This window comes from Ornithodoros turicata, chromosome 9, assembly GCF_037126465.1.
Source record: "Ornithodoros turicata isolate Travis chromosome 9, ASM3712646v1, whole genome shotgun sequence".
Taxonomy (NCBI): Eukaryota; Metazoa; Arthropoda; class Arachnida; order Ixodida; family Argasidae; genus Ornithodoros; species Ornithodoros turicata.
Window position 1 is genome coordinate 13288868 of NC_088209.1, and position 17029 is coordinate 13305896.

General features: G+C 47.2%; 1 protein-coding gene across 7 annotated transcripts in view; it reads right to left on the bottom strand.

The window, feature by feature from the left end:
* Positions 1-17029, bottom strand: part of LOC135368144 (bromodomain-containing protein 3-like) — a 63375-nt gene that overhangs the window by 41575 nt on the left and 4771 nt on the right. For 3 of the 7 annotated variants that reach the window (XM_064601261.1, XM_064601255.1, XM_064601258.1), the window contains exons 3-9: positions 10777-10816; positions 8584-8799; positions 7149-7364; positions 6870-6957; positions 6426-6796; positions 5430-5690; positions 42-113 (exon numbers count right to left, since the gene is read on the bottom strand). In XM_064601261.1, the coding sequence (XP_064457331.1) occupies positions 42-113; positions 5430-5690; positions 6426-6796; positions 6870-6957; positions 7149-7364; positions 8584-8799; positions 10777-10816 (1264 nt within the window). Of the gene's footprint in view, positions 1-41; positions 114-5429; positions 5691-6425; positions 6797-6869; positions 6958-7148; positions 7365-8583; positions 8800-10776; positions 10817-14171; positions 14249-16885; positions 16984-17029 lie in introns of all 7 variants that reach the window. The other 4 variants (XM_064601260.1, XM_064601259.1, XM_064601256.1 and 1 more) reach the window with 3 other exon arrangements.

Here is a 17029-nt window from a genome sequence, read left to right on the forward strand (position 1 = left end):
ACAAAGGTCACACTTCTGAAACAAACAAATTGGCGTCCTGCCTCAGCTTTGCCATGAACGTCCTTCAGCTTCTTTGCTGGAGCGTGTTTGCCTCGCCGGGTGAAGCTGCGTCGCTGAAATTTTGAACGTAAGGGACATCTTTAAGACACCCTTTTGTTCCTGGGGTTGCAGGCATCATTTAAGAGTCTCAACTGTTTAAAGGCAACCTCCCAGACATCAAATCAAAATCCCCCGCCGGCACCGCTGAAGTACACGTAGGAGGGACACTGTCCCTTTCCCCGGTGAAGTGTGCACAATTAACTTCTGCCAAGGTTACCTTAAGCTAAACAACAACTGTCTGCCTGTGTTGGCCCTGCAGCACTGGCAACCTCTTAGAGCAGGCTTCACTTCATGCAAGGGAGCATCTTCACTTCATACCTCTAAGATATATTGATTTCAGACACACACTGAATCTTCCTAGAGTAGAACCTCGTTAATTCAAAATGCTGGTCAATTTGAAGGACTGTCGCATCCCCATCTTCACGCGCTGCAATATGACTTCATAATTTGAAGGAAACTGGGCCCGCATCCCACTTAATTTGCAAGTTTCCCACCGAATTTCATCATCTCCAATCAACCCACGCAACAACAACCTCCCATAAAAAGCTACGCGCTTGCAGACTTCCCTTCCCCAGCAGTCAATCATGCGATGCAACCTCCTCACTCTTCCTTGTCACCCAGCAGCATCCCAGCTGTGTTGCCATTACAGATTATCTGAACCGCATTTTGACTTGCGTTCGTTTCGTGCCTTTGTTGAGATCCATTCGAAATACACTTCTTGCCTGTGGAGACCACGACCTACTACACGTTTTCCCGGCGATTTTAATCCAAGTGCCAGCTAAATTAATCCATGCCCCATAAAATTTGCATGGCACGTGGATTAATCTAGCTGGCACTTGGATTAAAATCGACGGGAAAACCTGTAGATTATAACGACCATGCCAGACACCCCTTCCCGGCGCCACTTTTGGAAGCTAGCGGTGGCACTACTCATCGGCCCGGGTATTGCTTCCTCAACTTCTACGAGACTTTGTACTTATGTTTGTACAAGCGGTGGATATCCCACGGAAGATGTTTCATCCTGAAGTTGGTTATCATCATTGTTCTACGCATTTTCATAGGAACTGTCACTGTCGTCTGCTACAGTAGTTGTACGTCGTCTTCTGCACGTTCAAAATTCAAATTTCCGTCGTCCAATCATGACTTAGACCTTGCGGGCCAATGAGTATCGCCCCCTAGCGGACTGTGCGGACGGGCTCCTCACGGGGGTTGCCGATTATGACATGGTCGTTATAATCTAATCGGTAATCCAGAAGATGCGAGTTCAAGCCCTACAGCTGGCTAACCTTTTCAGTAACTTCCATCTTTCATAGCTAATTTCTTAGGCATTGGAGGCTTTGCATGTATTTGTCCTTTCTATGTGTTCCAGCCTCAGAACATCAGTTCTCTTATGTTATAATTAGAGCCTGAAGTTTTCGGGAAATATTTTTTTTCTAAATTCGGGGGGTAAAAATCGGGTAATTAAACGTGCACACTAAATTTGTGCAAATTTGGGTGAAAAAACTTCCAGTACTCTAAATTTGGGGAGAAATCGGGCTCAGTTATTCAAACTAATTGTAGCGGTTTGGTACAAACGGTGATGTAACTGCATTTTTCTGCCAAACAAGTAAGTTAGTGCATTCCTACAGACATCCCAGTGAGGGCAATTTGCTGGGTAAAAATCGGGTTTCACCCTAAAGAGGCAACCTACAATTCGGGGTGCAAATTCCGGGAAGAATCGGGTAAAACCCTAAAACTTCAGGCTCTAGTTATAATCTAGTAGGTCGTGGTGGAGACAGCCCACAGGTGAAGTACGAGACGCTGACGATGAAAGAAAAGTGGCGATCATCGCAGCCGCAAGAATTGCGACACGTGGTAAGCTCCTCCCGGTGATGCAAGCCCCGGGAGCTCTTCGCATCTTTCGAAAAGTACGCCAGGATTGAAAACACAGAACAGATTGTTGCCGCAACTCTCTCATGGGGGACATTACTTTGAACGTGGCTCGCACAAATGAACAGAGTGATGCCAGCGGTGGCAATGAATCAGCCGTAGTTTCAGTCAGCACTCGCAGCGATATGACTTCGTAGCCCATACTGAACTAACGGTGACGCGCGGCGTCATTTTCGGAAAGCAGCGGACGAAGCTGAGCAAGTTCTTCGCCGAGCAAATACAGTCGCCGTCCGATTTTTTCTGACTCGGCGGGGATTGCGCAAGAGTCCGAAAAAACGAATTTTGCTTCAAAATGAACTTTACTAAGCCCTAGTAGGCTGGAAAAATTTGCCAATGCTTTCCTAACCCGCTTCCAGCTCTGCCTGATAACATCAGCTTCTATTTCCTGAAGCGACATTTCGTCACTGTAAGTACGCTGACAGAGGCACCGCCGTCATCAAGTCCGAGATTCGGCTTCACCTAACGCGTGCGTGCTTTAGGTGAAGCTCGCTTCGACTCGTGGGCGAGATGCAAAAGCGCTACGACAGACCTCTTCTACTCAGAGGAATGGAAAATCAACAATCATCACTGCCTATTATTTTGCCTCAATATTTTAGTTGGTTGATTTTTTTTTATACGAATTTCGGATGATACCAATGTTTTCCGTCACCCCAAGAGAGAAATTCGCGGGTTGGGCAAACAGAGTCCGAAATATCGAGCGACGGAGCTGCACGGCGTCCGAAATTTTGGACGTTCTTATACATCACCTCTGTGGGACGTCCCGTGAACGAGTCTGAATAATCGAGCATGTCCGAAAAATCGGTCGGTGACTGTATATTTTCTTTCACCATGTGCACAGGGTCACTTGATTCAAATTTTTCCCCCATGTCCACACGACTTAACGAGGTTCTACCGTACATGCACCCCACCGCTGCAGCGAGTTGTACAGGACTAAGGATCGAGTGAACTTTATTAATTATTTCATTGGAATCTTTTTAGGTGTGTCTGGAAACGAGTACCTACGAAGCCCAACCCCAGGACACTGACTTTTACACTCTGCAAACTGCACGTACTGCCTTCTCCACAGATGAGAGGGGTATCTACGTTTTCTGATCAAGAAAGTTTCTTCCAATCGATCAAGAACAGGGAGGCATTACATCCTGGGGCACGTATATACTAGGGGTGTGCGGATCCGAATATTTTAAGTCGAATCGAATATCGAATCGAATGGGGGAAAAAAATACCGAATCGAATATCGAATATTCGTGCAAAATTTACAATATATGACTTTCGCACTAAAAGTTTCTATTTTGTGGCCCATGGCTTTAGTGTAATTTTTCCGGCATTAACTGTAACAAGAGAGACACGCAATTCTTCTGCTAAAAGCCCCTACTCTTTAATTTTACATGAGAGTGCTTCCTCCATTCCAGGTGAGCCTACACTTACTGGAGTACTGGAGTGGTTACCTTCATTTCAAAATTTTATGTCAGGCAGTAGCACGTTACACGGATGAGGCTGTAATTGCTTCAGACAACCACAGGCTATTTGTGAAACAAACGAATTGGCATCCTGCCTCAGCTTTGCCATGAACACCCTTTAGTTTCTTTGCACTCGCCCTAGGAAGTTGCACTGCTGAAATTTTAGATGTAAAGGACATCTTTAACACACCCTTCTTGTTCGTGGGCTGTAGTCATTATTCGAGAGTCCTAACTTTTTAATGGCAACCTCAGACATCAAATCAAAGTCCCTCGTCGGCACCACTAAACTGCATGTGGGAGGGGCGCCACCCCTTCCACAGATGATATCTACACGACTAACTTTGGATAACGTTATCTCAAACTAAACACCGTCGCGCCTGTGTTGGTCCTGCAGCAAGGGCAATTTCGTAAAGCAGGCTTCACCTCATGCACGGAAGCATCAGGTGAAGCCCACTTTCGGGTTGTGTCGTTCATATTCGTGGAATAGTCGAATATTTGAAAATTTGAATATTGGATATTAGATTCGCGAATTGAATAGTTCGAGCGTTTGATATTCGATTCGAATTCGAGAACTCGAATATTCGCACACCCCTAGTATATACCCTAGCGTGTACTGGCTTTTATGTCATTTGAAAACCTGGGGCAAAAACCGCGCATTACTTCAGGAGCTGGAGCACAGCATAAAATAGGGTGATGTGAGGAGGAAAAATCGGTTTGTGTGGGAGGTGAAGAGAGTGCTTCACAATTTTGGGCTTTTTAATCCAAATTGATGATGCAAATCAGTGTTTACCTGGCACACAAGGTTCTATGTACATAACTACATGCTATGCTAGCTTGATCTGCTTTTGTAGGGCCTAGCAAGGGCAGGGCTGACAGTACAATTCTTGGCCATAACACACTTGGCAATGAATGGGTTTGTTCTTTGGGTGTGTCCCAAGGCTGGTTCACAATGCTGCGTTTACGTCCGCTGACAGCCAACATCCTTCCGGATGGAACGAAGGCACATGTAAGACGCTGTACGCAGCCGTAAACGCAGTAACGTGAATCGGCCTTCAGGGAAGGAATAAATGTCATTGGGTGCGTTAAGTAGGCGCCCCTCTTTCGGCGTACTCAAATCGGGAATATGAGACGCCCGTAGCGGCCACTAAACAGCGAAAAGCAACTTCGGAGCACTACACTGCTCGCTCGCTCATGCCGCTTCCTGTTATCTGCTCATGCAGTGCACAGACCGAGGACACATTGGCTTAGACCTGTAGCAACACTGGCACGAATAACGCAACAGCGGTTGAGGAGTTTTCCTTGTGACGGCGAATGAAATTGAAAAGGTGAGAATTTGTAACAGAAGCCATGGGAGCTGCTTACTGCGAAGATGCCTGCACTAAAGCTCCGCATTTTCCCGCGAATAACCGTCAATGTCCACGTGAAAGTTGCCCACTAATAGAAAAGCATGCTAACAGTTATAAAAGTATTACAGTTTCCTGAAATGGGAGCACTGGGTAAGATAGTAAGTCCATACTTTGCTTCAGAGCCCACATTTCGAGGGCTGTCCCGCAGATGCCCAAAGGGAAGTAAGTCACGGAAAAGCTCAAGCACCCGGGTGATTGTTGTCTGCTTCCATGCACACCATCGAAACGGGAGTACAAAAAGCGACCCTCTCCCGGGTGTGAGAACGGAGTCTGAAACATTCGTGCTCCAGGGGGCGCCTACTTAACGCACCCATCCTTTCACTGTATCAGGATGTTGACTAGGGGGAGTTCAAACACATTGTTTCCTACAGCAGCCTGACGGGGAATGCAGATTATTTCGTATCGCATTTCGCTGCGACAAGTTTTCACCGCATGTGGAACACATCCCCGCAGACACAGCACAAATCAACGCCAAAAGCAAGAACGCGTCCACGAGCAACAAAGACATCACGGGAAAGGGAAGCAGAGCGGGACTTACGGCATGTTTTTTGGCGAAGAGCTCCTTGAGGATACTGTTGCAATACTTCATCTGCTCCGTGAGCTTGCCCTTCTTGGGTTTCGAGCTATGCTGCTGCGTGTCGGGCAGATCCTTCGAAGGCTTCTTTATGGGACGGCCGCTTTCCCTCCGCGTAGACACCTTCGACGTCTTCGCTTCGGGACCCGCGGGGTAGGGCAACTCCACTGGCGCGTTTCCCAGCGGAGTCGTCGTGTCTGCTTTCCGTTTAACACCCTTTTTAACCTGCACACAATGAAGTACGGCACACTGTGAGCACACGTCTCAATCTCGTGGGGGAGAAGTGAAACACACCTTTGCTTGTACACTCAGAAATCCCTTCTCTCTTGTGGGAAATAAAAATGCTACTTGGGTACCCATTCCCATTTCTAATGTGTTTCAACCGTTCAATTACATTTTGCCGATTATCACTGTAGGCAATGCAGGAACCACGACTACATTTTAGCAGCTCCGCAGTATTTCTTTGCGCGACAAGATCGTGGATTGCCTCAAGGGAAACTTTTTATGCGTGTGTGCGCATCATGGAGTTGAAAACACGGGTTCCCAGAGGAGCAGACGTCGTCGGGCCACAAAATTTGTGCGTGGTATTGGACAGCAACGATGGTGGCGATCTCGCATTCTCGATTTCACTCCAGATAATGAACGCAGCGGCAGCGACACAGTGATAACGTGTATGAGGCGCTTGACTCTGAATCTTGTACTTCACAGTTTTAAATTGTTTAAATCCAGGCAGTTTTAAAGCGCATTGGATTCGCCCACATTTCACGACAAACATAGGGCAAGGAATATTACTGCGGGACTTTTGTGGAGAGTGTTACCCGGCTATCTTTTTTTCCCCTTCACTTCGCACAGAAGGGCAACAAAACGGGGGAAGCATATGGGTCAAAAACTTAATCGCACCCATTTATACGAAGGAGGGAGTGGTGGGTAAACGTACGACATAGAAAGTATCGCGCTAACCTTTGATGAGGGCGTAGCCATGACTGAATTGGTTGCAGGTAAAGAGTTTGTCGCAACGACCAGGTTGCTACCTCCCACCTCGTGAGGCGGTGCCCCACTGCTGGGACTGTGGGTGGGAGTGGCAGCCGCCGCAGCCGCAGCCAGGGCCGCCGCCTGTTGGGCATAGGTGGTCGACCTCAACGTCGGCGAGGAAGCAGTCGTACTGTTTGTGCTGCCGGACACCGCAGAGGAAGGGGGAGGGGCAGAGGAGACCGTTGACGTTGGCGGAGGCGTGGGGAGCTCCGGAGATCCGACCGGCGAGTGGGAGTTGGCCACCTGGTGCGACGAAGATGCTGGGCTCACTGCATTGCTGCTGCGCGCTGGACTGGGACCTGCGGCGAGGTGTAAAGGGGGGAATGTTGGCCACACTGGGTTTCGCAAGGAGGGGGGTGTGGCACCACTCACCCTTTCCCCTCGTACCACCTGCTTTCCCTTTCTTTCCTTTCCCTTTCGCACCCCCCGACTTTGGTGGTGGCAGAGGGAGATCCACTTCCTGAAAAGAGAGCCCATCCTCCGTCACAGTGACAAATTTGCGACTTGAAGAGTGAAACTCATCCACGACGCTACTGACTTCCCCCCCTCTCTCTTACATTCAGAGGAACTGACCCCGATCAGACCCCGCTCAGAGAGCACTGACCCCGCGTCTAAAAATAAATGCACAGCAAAAAACGAAGGCTCGCACACCTCTTTGGGCATCTCACTGATCTTTGTGAGGAACAGCTTCTCCAGGGTCTGTGCCATCAACACTACATCCTCTCCTGGCTTGTTATAGACGTAGCAGTTGGTGAACATAGTGTTGAAATCCCCTATGCACTCGCTTGCATCATAGTAGTAGCAGTTCTCCAGCCTCTTCTTTATCGTGCCCAGGTCCATCGGGTGCTTAATGATCCTATGGTAGTCCTAGAAAACGGAAAGCATACGCTGAGAACACACACAGAGTACACTCTTACTACGGACTAATCCAACTGCACCAGCGAGACTTCAAAACTTCTGCACGAGTCCACTTTGCACTGGTGAACAAATCAGTTTGTTACAAAGAGGAGGAAACAAAAAAAAAAATTAAGAGTTGACAAATAAATGTTTGTTACGACTTCTCTCACATTATAAACTCAATAGACCTCTACCCGAGAAACGTCATCACGACGTTGGTGGACAGACAAACCGAAACAAATCGAAAGGGGAGGGCTGGGTCCCACGAATGGGCACTTGTTCGCTGCCTCCTACTGAAAGAAAAGCAGGACCGTAATCCCCTGAAGACCGTGGAATTCGGGCGCTACCTTGTTCGCCCCGAGCTTCGAGCGTAGTTCAACTCTACCAAATTCGTGGCGCTGTCGAACACTATGACGTCATTCGCTTATAAACAGGGCGAGGTCTACTTCCAGTGTATTCTACTCAATTTTGAATGCAGTTCCAGAAGTCAGAGAGATGGCCGGCTCGGAAGGTGTAAGGGTTTAAAGGAGTACAGAGGGCCATCCAAAAAAATTTCAGATTAAGACATCTGATGAAAGTGTGTGTGTCATTATACCGAGTAGCGCGAAAGGTTTTGATGTGTGCAATTTGTTTCCCAGAAAAAAACTCACATAAACATAGCTCCGCGCCTTCACCCTTAACTCGCCACTCCAGCTATAACGAGGATGAGGAGGTATGATGGCACGTCACCGATGACGGCATAAGGAGACTCGTTCTAGTTTGCCGGTCAGTGGGGGTCAGCGCATTGTCCATTTGCTGCCGTAAACCTGTTTTGCCAGTTCTCCCGGAGAATTTGGGGATAGAAGGAGCGGCCGAAGCATTACCGAGCAAGGAGAAAGGCTTTATCAGAAGCCCGAACAGCCGAGTAGCAGACGACAGCGGAGTAGCAGACAACATTTCTCTAGGCCAATCAGCGAGCGTTCTCCTTATAGCGTCAGCGCGAGGTTCCAGGCAGATCACAGGCTGGTACTGCTCTTCACCACCGTTGCGCACGGTCGCTTTTTGCGGCGTATTTTAAATTCAATTTCTGCGACAATTATGACTCTGTGGTGTAAATTACTTCGTATGGTGCATCTTACTGGCAAACTTAACAGTTTTATAGGAAGAAAACTGGGTGTTAAAAATGACTTCTGTGCTACTTTAAACTCACGGGCAAGTTGAGCTTGACTGTGTCGACTGGCTGCTGAAAGGGCCAGGCAAACTGGTGCTTCCAGATGGCCTTCATCACTACCTTGAGCAGGTGCTGAAGCTGGTTGGTGTTGCGGTGCTTTTTGGTGGTGGGTGGCACGAATGGAGGCTGCACGATCCCGTTCACCGGCTCCAGGATCGGCTCCTCCTCCCGTATCGAGCCACTCTCGTTAGTGCTCTGCGCAGAAGGAACACATCAGGAAAATTCCCCCGGGCCTCTTGGAGAGGGCTGTGACACATCCCCCAACAAACCAAGGATTAACATACAGGGTGCGCCAGAGTGTTGGGAAGCTAAAGTAGATGTTAGAGGATGCATTATGCCCCAAACTTTTATGTCGATACTGCCACTTGGCCCGTTGCTCTGCGGATAAATCGTGAAAATTTAAAAACTGCTGCTGCCTAACATTTCCAATCGTCTGTACTTGTGTTTCAGCTCCTTCCATCAGATGGCGTCACAGTCAAACGTGGTGTTGCAGACGAGATCGAAACCAAGTTCCTTGGTTCCACTGGAACTGAATGCAGAGGACTACTGTGCGAAGTCATCTGCAACACCGTGTTCGGCCGTGTCGCCATCTGATGGAAGGAGCTAACACACAAGTATAGCAGATTGGAAACGTTAGGAAGCGGTGTTTTTCAATTTTCACGATTCATCCACAGAGAAACGGACCAAGTGACAGTATCGACATAAAATCTGGGGGCATAAGCCTTCTAACACATACCTTAACTTCCCGACACTGTTTCTATTTGTTTTATCTCCGTTACACACCCCAAAGTTTATCTTGGCAAATCCTGTACAAATGACAGCTACGTGCATAAACGCGATGCAACACCCTGAGTTCCGCAGCAAAGGCGGACCGATGCGAAGAAAACTGCTCCGTTTACAGGGCATATTAAATGTGGTCCCGGATTGTTTCCAGAAGTGGACGGGCCAAGCCTCGTGCAGATTGCTGTTGCAAAAATATGTAATTTACAAATAAAATTTTTAAAATATTGCTTCTTCACTTAAGCCTGGTCTGCACTAATGCGTTTCGATACATCCAACTGTCGGTGTCTCTGTGTGATGAATGCTAGGGTTTCCAGTTAGCGTCTGCACTTTTGCGACGATACTTTACGCGAAACGACTTACAGCAGACGACGTGAAGTAAAGTAAAAGAAGATGAGAGCGCAGCAGCACGGTTACCGTGGCAACAGCCGACATATTCCTTGCGTCACTCCGTCCAAAAATTGAACTCGGCGAACCTATGCGTCCGTTGCTTTCGAAGGGGCTCGTGCCGGTACGCAGACGGACGCATTGAAACGCGATAACGCGGACAAGGCTTTAAAGAGCCTACCAAAGATGCGCCAAGCTTTGTATGTTACATCGCTCATTTTTTCTGATCGACACCATCAGACTGCATGGCATCATGCAGGAAGAATTCCGCAGCATATTTGCATTGCACAAATACAAACTCAAGCAACTCTGGCGATTTGTTCCGTTTATGCGCCTCCCCTTTAGGGAGACCGCCCTGTGCCACGAGTAACAAAATTCATCCCCTCAACCAATGAGGTTCTATGCCAGTTTGTTACAGGCACTACGCAGAGATCCTCAAAATAACCGCAAGCATCTTTAACGCATTCCTGGGCACTAATACATTCGCCATGCGGGTTATCATCGAAACACTGGCTAATATAATGGCGACATCGACTTGAAAACCACAGAAAAAAGAAAACGAGTGCCGCTACCCAACCACTGCCGGAGCGACTGAGAAACCAGATGAGACGTCAGAAACAGGCGACCTCCTTCAGTGGCGTGAGCAAATTATACGAGCGATGGCAAGCTACTTGGAGAGGGTACACCGGGCAGCAGCTCCCCACACTCTAGGTGTGAGCTGTGCCGGCATGGAATCTACTGATGTGGCAAAAATTGTGCGCGTGTCTGGATAAAGGTAATCCTTGAAAACAATTTTCCACTGACAACTTGAGAAAGTTTTCCAGAGAGGTTTGCCTCCCCTCTCCTTTAGGGTTCTGTATCCTGCTCACAACCACGTGTAGAAAAATAGATTTTTCTTTCTTTCCTCAATAGCCTGTCATCAACTATGATGCGAACACGGCGCGGCGTACAGCATCGGTCAAAGTGTCACAGCCCCCTCTCCCTTATCAGAAACCAGGGGCTCACCATGTCGTTCCGGTTACTATCGTCTTGGGTGCCTCCCATGCTGCAAAAGAAGAAAAATCGCAATGTGTTCGGCAGCCAGCAAATTTCTTCTATCATAATTCAGTGCACAAACACACTAAAAAAATCCCAAAATACTTCAACAGGGGCATTTAATACACAAAAAAGCAGTTCATACTCATTCGAGAGACATATTCTGGGCCCGGCAATGATAATGGCGAATTGGAATGGTCATTCCCCGGCATATTTTGTTTTAGTCAGATTCCGAGTAACTGCATTCGCTCTGCCAAAATATGGTGCATTCTCTTGGCGCTTGGAAATTCCACGACCGGTCCGCGATCAGTCAGCGGACTGCCCAACTATACAGACTACTTTAATGTTTGCAAACAATGTCCACCTGCACATGCGCGGATCTGGTGTGGACAAAACACACTGAACGCAGCGCGCAAACGCTTTCCGCAAGCGCGTCGTTGGCCGTGTCGCACTGCTACCGCCGCTTTCGAATGCCTCCTCCCACGATGCCAGAATAATTCGGAGCTCCAAAGAAATCAGACATTTGTTGCTACGACACCAAGTAGTTTCTGAACAGTATACGACATGACGAATCAACAAATGAAACAGCCCGACCACAAAACGTGCTGCCGATCACAACTGGATCGTAGTTTAGCTAATATTTTTGCCGAGCCAGCCACTTCACCTCAGGCGAGCTATTGGGCTGTTTCCGAGAACGAAGCTAATTTGCTAACACGCCCTGATTCGTGTTAGAATCGTATTTGTACACAGCTATTGAGAGAGAATTTCACGAATGCGATGACGGGAAAGTTGTCGGTTTAACTGCAGCAATCCAACGATTTCCACGTTGCACGGAAACTGATCTAGTCGCCCCCTTTTCCATCGGACTGTGTACCCAAAGGGCACGGTGTGCCTTGTGGATTGCTTATCTTCCACGAGAACAGCGATCACTTCAATTGAAGACGGCAGCTGTTTCGCCCACACCAAGCAGACGCCCTGCTGACTGCACCCCAACCGCAAGAGTGCGACAAGCTGGTCTATATCCTGTGTTGTCACATCCGCACCAGGAACTGTGGAGAGGGTACTCATTCGCGCGGGGTAGCAGACGAAGAAACCCGAAGACCAGCGATTGCGACACCTAGCGTGGTCCGAGTGACTAAAACCACTGAGCTCCTGCCACTCATGTTCTGGTGGCGATGGTGATGTGATCCAGCGCCAGGCCGCAATGCCATGAAATGACCACCCAAATTCGCCATAAGAAAATGCTGCAGCGTCCCTTCCCATGTTGGTCAGAGTCACTCCATAAAGTGGTTGAACTTTATATGTAATCATTGTCAGCCCATTCCATATTTTTCCTCACCCTCCCAAGAACGGAGACCAGGTTTCAACATTTGATCCGATTTCAGATTTATATTTGCTACGGGGTCGTAAAACAACCTCTTGGGCCTTCTAGATAGAACTCGCGAATTGCATTTCTTATCTCAAAACATTCAAGCCCGCTATTTCAGCCAGTCATGCGCACATGACCGTCACATCGAAACTGGGTGCAAACGCGCAGTTTAGTTCTTCGAAACAACAAGGTTCCGTCGAATCAAATTTTGCACACCCTCTAAGGGGTTGCGTAGGGTAATTCCAGATTATCCCAGATAAACGTAACAGACGAGTATTTGCACCGATGTGAACCTGCACTGAAAGTTTCGCAGCGTAGAGGGTAAGAGACGTGGAGTAAATGGGCACCGCGAAAACCGAAACTCACGCAGCTCTCACTCGCCACTGCCAGCCAGGGATGGGCATAAATACATTTTTTGAGTATTCAAATATAAATACAAAATACTTTGTTGAAAGAGGTATTTAAATACTCTGCATAAATACTTTTCAACATGAGTATTTAAATACAAAATATAAATACGGTATTTAAATACCGTAACTACTACCATAAATACTGTGAGGAAAATGTCAACCGGAATTACAGAAATAACGATGATCATAACAACAAATCAGCAACGAACAATAGCATTTATTTGTTACATTATCATGACAATTTTAGTATTAGAAGTTTCTCGAATATTGTATCTTTTAGGCATCTTCTGTTCGGCCGTACAATCAGATTCGCAAATGAGAAGAGCACCTGCACAGGTGCCGATGAACAAATGCTGGTATTAAATTTGACGAAGATGCTTCGTACAACAAAGTAATTGGCTAGTCGCGACCGTTGTCCGCAACAACAGTGAAAAACTTGCCATCTAAAATTGTTTGTCGTATGTGCATGGTAGCACAAACACGGCATAACTGCGCCCCAAACTCTCTCTTCTTCCCGAAAGGTCAAATGGAGGGCAACTTTAAGATATGAGTCAACATATACTGTATTTAGGAGTATTTACAAGAATAAATACCCAAAAATTGGTATTTAAATATAATTACAAATACATTTTTCAAGTCTGTATTTAAATACAAAATATAAATACATGTATTTATATTTTAAATAGTATTTTAATTACAATGTATTTAAATACTGCCCATCCCTGCTGCCAGCGCACAAGAAGTCACGTGCACACGGCTGCCAATGATAATGGCTTTGTATCTCGCCAAGTAGGATAAATAGAAAAATAATTTTTCGCCTAAGCATTCCGGTGCACCGTACAATGCGCCCGTGATGTAATGACCCACATCCGTAAAAGTGTCCCAGCCCCTTTAAACGGCAGTGAAACGCAAGTCTAATCTCGAAATCGGCCTACGGCTCCAGACCGTTCCTTCAAACGGAATCTTATCTAACTGCAAGTAACGAGCGGTACCTGCAACAGTGAAATGGCCGATGTCGACACGAGGGTGCTTTCAGTACGGGAATGAGGGTCGGGCAGTTGGAAGACATTCACGGTGTGCAAGCAGCAAGGGCGACACGAACGGAAGAACTGACAGAGGGAGGTATGTGAAGCGTCTTTCACAGCGGCACACGGTGCTGCACAAAGTGCCAATGTGACATCCGCGAGTCTCTCTCCTATGGAAGTCTGTTATCCTAGAATGGCATACCGCACAAGCTGACATCTTTGCAAATGTGTTTCAAATCCCTTTACTATGTACGTTGTTTTTTTTCTTCATTTCGTTTTTTCATTCGAACGTGCGTCGTACAGCAAATGCAGCCAGTTGCGAGCAACTGCGGCTGGCGTCAATTCTTCCGTCCCATCGTTGCTGCTTGTATGTAACGGGATGACTTCGCACACAACAAACACCACGGGTGATTTGCAAAAAATAAATAAATAAATAAATAAATAAAAAGTGCACTGCTAATTTTCTCAAGGTAGTAGCGCTCGGAACCCCCCCTTTACACATGGCAACATCAAAGAAACGTCCCAACCAGCACCCACAAGTCATAATGGATGTCTGCCTACCGAGGGTTCTAAGTCTGGATCAGGACACTCTTGAATCATCCTTACAAGGGAGGCAGACACGTGAGCAATCGCAGTGGCTACAAGGAAAACGCTCTCATGGTAGAACAAACATACAGTTGGGCAACTCACACAGGACAGCAAAGGCAAAAAAAGATTAAAGAAAACATGCGAAATCAAATGATGGGAAAAGTATGCTTTTGGCTCCACTACCAGCCATTGCAAAGCAGGCACGCGGTACAGGCCCCTGTGTTTGGCACAGAAGGCTATCTTGGCCCCTGGCGATGAAACTCCAATAATCATCAAATAAAGTTGTTTGTTTGGCATAGAAACTGGAGGTACATTATACAAGCATAACTACACCTAGAATTGAGAAGTGCACAGAGTATCTGCAATTGCGTCCTCTACTTTTCAAGTTACGGTACAAGTTCAACCCCGGTTCCTCGCCTCACAGTTACGAGGGGAAATTTTGTGCACTGCTTCCCAACTAGAACAGCGGAAGTACAGTGAAAGTGGCGTACTCCGTAAGAAATGCCCATGAACTGAGCGAGAAACCTTGCTTCGCTGTTACACAATCCAGACAACATGGGTTTCCATCACGTATAGAAGCTAGTATGCACGAGATGCTGCATGCTGTATTTATTTATTTAAGTAAGGGCAAGTTCCCACATATAGCGCTTTGCTGCACAGCGCTAGAAAACTGCGCTATATTTTTCTCCTCGCATTGCTGAGAACCGCTACAGAACCACTCTCGTCGAAGTAGAGCCCCGGTCAACTTTTCTAGCGCCATTCTGAGCGGCGAATCTGCGTTAACCAATCGAGAGCTTCTTTCAGCCGTGACGTCGCGGAAGTTGGGGTTCGTTTTGCTTCCGATTACCGTATTTTCACGCGTATTAGCCGCGGCTTATGTGCGATTTTTTTTTCTCACGGGCGCCCTGCGGCTTATCCACCGGTGCGGCTTATCCGATGACTATTTTTTCCGCGTATTTTCCCCATACGCCGATTTTAACGAAAGAACCGACAGTGTCTCTGGAACAGCACTGCCCTGCCGATGCACGAACAGTGCGTAACAGGGACGGGTCCACATTCGAGTAGATTGATCTTCCTGGTGCATTCCCCCAAGCAGCTTTAAGGAAAGTGGTGACAGTGATTCACGTCTTCTGGAAGGTCACTGACCCATCAGTCCACGAAAAACACCCGACAAGGGCGCAATCCGATCTTGGTAGAACTCCAGAACTGATCTCCTCTGTTGTACACTGTGCCGATCCTGGAGTATGGACCACAGGGTTTATGGACTTCTCTATGGTCTCCGTTGTCGCACAAATCAGTCGTCTCGTATTGCCCCGCGGCTTATCTGCCAGAAAATTTTCAAAACGTCCCAAAAAACGCGTCCTGCGGCTTATACGCGTGAAATTACGGTACTCGAAGCAGCAAAGCAGGAAGGCGACGACGACGTGAAATGGCTACGAGTTTCATCTGCCGATGCATGGCTGTTTGGTTACTATGGTTCGGTATCGCGATCACAGCATCGAAAGTGTCATCCGCGTTCGTGCTGCGGATACCAGACGCGGACAGTAAACAATCGCGGTAGTACCGGAGCACCACGTCGCAACGAGATATCCCGCGACTGCAGCGGGATAGCGCTCTGTGCTCCGTTGTATGTAAGAACGGCAAGCAGAAAAACAGCGCCAGATTTTGAGAGCCATCTAGCGCTATAAAGCGAAGCGCTGTACGTGGGAACTGGCCTTAAGGGGCTGATGGAGACTATCGGAAGGGGGCTCCTCAAATAGCAATTGCCTCCTCAGTAATTGCATATTCCAGATACGGTCACCAAGTAGGTCCGTGTGGACAATGCCGCAGCCTATCCAGATTACACTTTTGCATCAGTAATCCTAAGTGGGAATGGTCGCTAGATTTACGAGAAATCATTGCAACAGCAGGCAGCGCAACAGGTGACATAAGTAAAATGAAACAGTTAAATGACACAAATGTGGCATCCTGGCAGAATAGTTAATGGTTGCAGAACTTAAAAACTTAACACGGCTTCAGTGACGCAACAAGTAAAAATTAACGTGCAGTGAATAAAGTGAATGAAATACTAGTAAGATAAAACAAGTTAGCACCCCATTCAGCATCACTGCTGTAGTGTCATTGTCAAAGGCAGTACTGCAGTTCTTTTTGTGACAATTTTTAGAAACACATTGGGAAACTTTCAGTGAAATCAAGCAGCTAGCGAGATATATTCAAAGGAGCGACATACAAACTAAACAGCTGATGGGACAGACAACACTGCATCATTTCCACAGCCAAATGTTCTGTAGGGTTCCCTACTGATATAGCCTTCCGATGTGCAGCTCTATAGGAAATCAACACAGAAGAGCACATCCAAGCAGTCAATCTTTAATGAGCAACTTCGCTAGATCATCAAGAGCCGAGATGGAATTGTGGAAAAAAAAAAGAAGAAAAAGCGTCACTGGAGCCAGTGTTGGGTGTCACCACCGTGAGCTCAACAACCTTCACATTGCAGTGTTTTCACTCTTCCATACTCATGAATTTCACAAAAGATACAGTGTACTGCGGTGAACTCCGCAATATGTACTACACGTGATGTACCACGTTTCACCAATCGAGCAGCATGTCACCCTGCCACCACTGGCCTGCATGTACCACTCCCTCACCCAGAAAAAGCCCTCACAGCAAGAAGGAACGTTCTTTACCGTCACGGATCTGATGTTTACAGATACACTGTCAGCTATAAAGGTCAGAATTGGATAGCCGAATAATTTGAACTGCCATCGTACAGCCCCTTGTCAACCTGGAGAAGGAGAAAGGAAAAAGCTCAGTTTACGAACGACCCTTTT